The 6,123-nt window shown below is 51.9% G+C and overlaps 2 protein-coding genes across 2 annotated transcripts in view; both read left to right on the top strand.

Annotated features, from left to right (window-relative positions):
- MONBRDRAFT_30506 (uncharacterized protein) overlaps window positions 1-2,304 on the top strand; it is a gene marked incomplete at both ends in the record, with an annotated part of 3,262 nt that extends 958 nt beyond the window's left edge. The window contains 3 exons of the mRNA XM_001750959.1: window positions 299-443; window positions 567-1,283; window positions 1,375-2,304. Of these exons, the coding sequence (XP_001751011.1) occupies window positions 299-443; window positions 567-1,283; window positions 1,375-2,304 (1,792 nt within the window). The remainder of the gene's footprint in view (window positions 1-298; window positions 444-566; window positions 1,284-1,374) is intronic.
- Window positions 2,305-3,869: 1,565 nt separating this feature from the next.
- On the top strand, window positions 3,870-5,032 carry MONBRDRAFT_30505 (uncharacterized protein; the record flags this gene model as incomplete). Its single annotated transcript, XM_001750958.1, has 2 exons — window positions 3,870-4,828; window positions 4,939-5,032. 2 exons carry the CDS (start codon window positions 3,870-3,872, stop codon window positions 5,030-5,032), a joined length of 1,053 nt encoding a protein of 350 aa, XP_001751010.1.
- Between the last annotated feature and the right edge of the window lie 1,091 nt (window positions 5,033-6,123).

The raw sequence follows: 6,123 nt of genomic DNA, 5'->3' as shown, positions 1-6,123 counted from the left end.
ACTGAACGCTGGCTCCGCATCACCTCACCTCTCAAAACTGGTACGATTGCCTTGTCTGTCCGACCGCAGTCTACTAAAGTTCTGCCACATCTCTCCCCCTGGTCCCGTGCGATCCCTAACTTTGTTGCAACCCTCTGGTTCCTTGTCGCCATTCCTCCTCCTCCTCCTTCTCCTCCTCCTTCTGTTTCTCCCTCTCTCTCAAACTCTCAAACTATCTCTCTCTCTCAAACTCTCTCTCTCAAACTCTCAAACTATCTCTCTCTCTCCTCCCTTTTCGGCAAACCTTACTGCTGCTTAGGTGGTGGAACGATATTGCCGTTCCCCAAGCCCTCGCTGCCACCTTTGTCCTCATCGGACCCGAAGCCATCCCTCGTTCCATCTACAACAAGGCCATTCCCACTTTAAATCGCGCCAGGTGGTCGAGCCTGACTGGTGCAAACCTGGTAAGCCCAAGGCCCTCGCACCAACCCAAGCTCTTGCACCGCTTGCGCCGCATTTTCCAGTATCATCTGCAAGAAAGGGTTCAAACTCATGTCGCTTTTTCGCTGCCCTGGCGCAACCTGCAGGTTTGGCAGGCGTATGTCGATGTCTTACGCTCTGCTTTTGAAGGCCAACCTTCCGAAGTTTCTCGCGCCTTGGACACTGTCTATGCCAGCGCATCTATGATATCCTCGAAGCACGATGGCATCAATCATGATGGCTCTTTCAGTCAACATCGAGGTCAACACCTCACTGGTAGCTATGGCGCCAACTACACGAATTTCGTCCTTAACATTGTGCATTTGGCACGTGACACCAGCTTCTACATATCCCCAAAGCACTTGCACAACTTTGCAAGACTTGTCCTCGATGGCCAAGCCTGGATGTCCGTCGGCTCAGACGAAGTCTGGGATTTTGCTGTCACTGGACGCATCATCGCCCGCCCGCCTGGCGTGCACCGTGTGGATTTCAATGTCGACCATCTTGCTGCCCTCAACTCAACTCGTCGCGACGAGTTTCTGAATTTCGCTCTTCGCCTGGCGCGCAATGACTCCGGAACAACCCTTCTCGGACACCGCTACTTCTTTGACAGTGACTACGCCATCATGCGTGGCCCGGGCTATCAATACAGCATACACATGTTCTCATCCCTATCGACAAATGCGCGGTGCATCAACAATGAGGGCAAGCAAAGTCAGCTCACTGCGAGCGGCACGGTAGCTCTCTACTACACGGGTCATGAATATGACAACATCTTTCCAGTCTGGGATTGGCAGCAGCTTCCTGGAGCCCTGCTTGAGCAGGTATGTGCGCGATCCGTACGCCCCCCTCCCCTCCTCTATCAGAACAAAAGTATTGATTTTACTCATCATCCCGCTCGCCTCACATGCATAGCTTCCCAACAAACCCACGTGCAAATCGACCTACATGAGGTCGTTGACCTCAGATGTTGGTGGAGTCAGCAACGGCAAACTTGGTGCCACCTTTATGACACAATTCTCGAAACCTCGCCCCCTAAAATGCGTACGCAGCTGGGCCATGTTTCCAGACGTGTTAGTGGCTACCGCACAACAAATCTCTGGGCCTGTCAGCATGCCAGTCATCTTTACACTTGCAGATTGCCGAGCTGCAGGATCCGTGACCGTGGCTCTGCGAAACGGCAAGCGCATCAGCATCATGTCGCATCAACTTATCACTTTGCCGGCTGAAAGCGTTGCCTGGATTCATCATGACAATACAATTTTTGCCATCAATTCGTCTGCCTCTGGCTCCCTGGATATATTCAGGGGCACGTCCTCGGGCAACTGGATCTCTATTGGTGACTCAAATCGGACTCAAACCGTTGAGCGTTTTTATGTCAAGTGGACTCTGGCTCAGCCGCTGCCCAATGCTGCGGCTTACCTGATGCTGCCTGCCGTGCCTTTGAAGCGAGCGGATGATACCCTCAATACCCTCATGCGCGAGCTGAAGTTCAATTTGTCTGAGCGCAGTGCGATTTACACTCGACTCCACGACAATGCTGTGACCTCCATAGCAACTTTTGCAGACGGTGGGCAAATAGACTATCATTCCTCGCAGCTGGGCTGTGATGTCAGCTGTGCACTGATCATCGAGGCCACCGTTGGATCATTTGATTTCAACTTGACCGTTAACGCTCAAGCCAAAAGCAAATTGTTCACCATTCTTCTACCTTATCCCACCGGACATTGTGATGGCTGTACCCTTGAGAGCAATCGCACATGCGTGTTCCATCAGCACGGATTCAGAACACGCAGTGTGACCGCATCGTGCCACGCCTTGCGACCTTGGCCCTCACGGGACTGAACTAATGTTCATCTGACCCTCGACTCAACGAAACACGATCATAGCTTGCTTTGTTGATTAACAGAGATGACATTATGCTTACTATGCTCATCAGACAGTTACCGCCATTTCCTGTGTGGCGTGAGACTTTTTTTTTTTGGAACCATTCAACTATTTTACTCACACGTAATAAATTTAGGCTTTTAAGATATTCAAATGCACATTCATGAGTCAAACCCTAATTTTCCCATCCCATTGAAGCCCAAAACGTACACATAAGGCGGCAACCTGCCACCCACTTCCAGTCAACAGGGTTCGCTTAGGAGCAAGTGGTGTCCAAGGGTCGAATCTGGCACGAGCATTGAGACCAAACTGCCAGGCTCGCTTCCACGCATTTGAGCACTCCCACTGCTTTCACACACTCGGTTTCGATCAGTATGGGTCTTCCCACTGAAACCCCCATAGCTGCTGTGACCTCACACAAGCACACCTACACTTAGACACCACGATTCCTGGCACATGCCTTGGGGCGATAAGCTTGCCACTACTGTTGTTGCCCTGTGTTGTGACACCTGCGGTCGGGTACGGGTTGCACTTTCCCTATCCTTGGGATTGAGCGGCACCTGGTCTGGTCACTGTGAATGCTTGCGGACCGCAGCTGGTTCAATTGACCTCAAAACACCACCACAGCTTTCGCTCCGTCCCGACAGACGCCTCTCAAACCTCTCTCAAAGCGCCTCCTCAAACCTACGCGCTTCTTCGCAACCCAAAACCGGCCTCCGCCTGACAGATTTTTGTTAAATATTTTGGAATTTTGCTGTATTCTTGTGAAGTCTTTCGTTGATGTCTTTTTGATCTGTGGTTGGTTGTGTTCTTCATCCCGACGTTGTGTCTTGTTGTGTGTGAGCGTGCCGTGTTGCTCTTGGTGTTCGCGCTGTGAAAGCTTGTAGTTGTGATGCGTGACTGCCGTTTTGGGTGTCTTATGTTTGAAATGACTGTATCTCTGGTGATACTTGGTCGTTTTCCACAATGTTTGTCTCCTCGTGCGTGATCCTTGGCGCTTGTACTTGTCGGCATTATAACAGCCGATGAAAGTGTGTCGGTCTCTTGAGTTGTTTTGCGTGCCGTCGTGATATTGATGTCGGGGTTGCACAGCTTTGCTTTCAGAAATGATTACAAAGAGGGACGGCCAAGGAGGACAAGCCCAATCAACCCAGACTACGGTGAAAGGGTCCGAGCAGATCTGAATCGAGCACACCATATTGAAGGTGTATGTCCAGTACAGTGTAATGTGTGTGGACAAGGCGATTGTCACAGAGGTATCCAACCAATCGAAGTGCATACGAGAACATGGATTGAAGCAAGGCGAAGGAACAAGACAGAACAAGACAGAAGGAGGGAAGTGGAACAACCGAGGTCAAGAAGGAAAATGGTACCGATCCAGGGAAGTTGGCCAAGGCATTGTGCAGGGCAACGAACTATCGCCCTTCTTCTTTGCCCTGTACTCCTGTGAGGTCCTCGGTCTCCTCGACGCCACCACTGACTATCGCTGCAAGGTCATCAAGTAGCTCGATGACATTGTACTGATGGGTCCCGCCGAGGACGTGGCAGCCGACGTGGAGATTGTCAAGGCTCGTGCAGAGTCTGCTGGCCTCCATCTGCAGCCCAGAAAGAGCCGCTTCTACATGCCTCGCCACCATCCCGCTTCCATCGCTGCTATCAAGTCTGTCTTGCCAGATGCCGTGCGTGAGACGGCCAACACGGGCATGACGGTCTTGGGAACACTGATTGGCCGTCACGAGTGGATGAAGAAGCAGCTGAACGACAAGGCGAAGCACATTGCTGGCAAGCTCAATGACATGCTGACGACCGGTGTCTCGCTTCAGGCCCTCCTCACGGCCATGCAGTATGTGCCTAGCCTCATCAATCACCTCTACACGCTGCCCCCGAGTCTGACGTCGGGCCTGTCCGAGCTCTTGAACCGTGCTTGCAAGGACACCTTTGTCAAAGCCTTTTTTGCCAAGGTAAACCTGTCTGCACCAGCTGGAGCTGAAGGTCATGACGTTACGCTGGAACAGCTCCTGGAGGCTCGCATCTTCACGCGGGCCAACACCGGGGGCGTTGGCCTGCACGACTTGGTTGAGCGCGGTCCGGTGGCTTATGTCTGCAACATGGCCAAGCTGGCCACTCGCTACCCTCGGGTCTTCGATCGACTCTTGGAGGATGCATCGAGGGCTGCCGACTTTGAGGTTCACGTACAGCGAGCTGGCTTCCAGATGGCCACGGTCAAGGACGCGGCCACCCAGCGACCAGCTGAGATCATTGCCCTCCGCTCCAAGGCGGTACTTGACGACCTGATGGCCAAGTGCGCGCTGGACCTGCAGCAGGCATATCTGGCCTCATGCGAGTGGGGCGTCAGCACTGTCTTGACCATGCGGGGTCGAGACAGGTTACGTCGATTGAGTGACACGACCTTTGCCATTGCGGTCGTGTCCATGATGGGTTTTGGCCTCCATGAACTCATCAACGTCAAGCCGACGGACAAGTCTGCAGCAGCAAGACACCTCAGCCGCGACTGACCCGCGAGCACCTGCTGACCTGTCGTCCCATCAAGCGTCACAATGCCCTTCGCGACGAGATGGGCCGCCTGCTCAGGTACGCCACCCTCTCCCATGTCTGGGTGGAAAAGTCTGGCTACAACGCCAATGGTCAGAGCTGCCGCATCGACCTGCACTGCCGCAACTATTAGAGGCACAATCTGAGACGGTATACTTTACCACGTTGTGTGTCCTCTGGTACTTGATGTTGTCCCACCTTGTTGTGTAACATCTGGTTGTACCATCTTGTTGTGGCATCTGTTGGTCCCAACAGATTGCTGATATAGCTTAATAAATTAGGTGTTTGAACCTCAGAGCTGAAAGCAAAGCTGTGCAACCCCGACATCAAAATCACTACGTCACGCAAAACAACACAAGAGAACAAGTTACATTCACTGGCTTTTATCATGCCAAGAAGTACAAGCGCGAAGAATCACGCACATAGAAACAAAAATCGTACAAAACGACCAAGTATAACCAGAGATACGGCCATTTTAAACACAAGACACATAAAAAGGCAGTCACACATCACAACTACAAGCCATCACAGCACAAGCTATGCTATATAGCTTCCACCTGTCTTCAGTGTGATAGTCCATTCTCTGTCTCCACTGTGTGTGTGTGTTTCCACCTGCTATAAATGGGAGCGATCTCCCTGGATCGGTACCATTTTCCTTCTTGACCTCGGTCGTTCCACTTCCCTCCTTCTGTCTTGTTCTGTCTTGTTCCTTCGCCTTGCTTCAATCCATGTTCTCGTGTACACTTCGACTGGTTGGATACCTCTGTGACAATCGCCTTGTCCACACACATTACACTGTACTGGACACATACCTTTAATAGGTTATGGGCCTCGGTTGTGTACTCTTCCAACCTCTCTTTCGTTACCCTGCCTTGCGCTCTCCAGCTGCTCCGTTCCCCTCCTGCTTCCTCCCTGTGTCTTCTGCTTGCTGTGCTCTGTTTTTGTGCTTTTAAAACGATTCAATTTCATCAAAAACCTCTCTGTTCGCTTTGCTGTAAATTGTCATACTTTTTCTTGTTTGCCTGCTTGCTTGCTTGTTCTTTTCGTTTTTCTTTGCATACGTATCCCTTCCTTGATCATCGCCACCATGCCATTTAGTGTTATGCATACTCCTGTTGACCAGCGAGTCACTCGTAGCCGTGGCGCTGTGCAAAGCGCTGCTCGCGCTGCTGCCACCAGAAACTTTGAGGCTCGCACCGACCTCACGCGCGACTTCCAGCACGA

The sequence above is a fragment of the Monosiga brevicollis genome, genomic scaffold, assembly GCF_000002865.3.
Source record: "Monosiga brevicollis MX1 MONBRscaffold_54 genomic scaffold, whole genome shotgun sequence".
Taxonomy (NCBI): domain Eukaryota; class Choanoflagellata; order Craspedida; family Salpingoecidae; genus Monosiga; species Monosiga brevicollis.
Note: the sequence above shows the minus strand (reverse complement) of the source record. Positions and strands in the feature narration are given on the sequence as shown.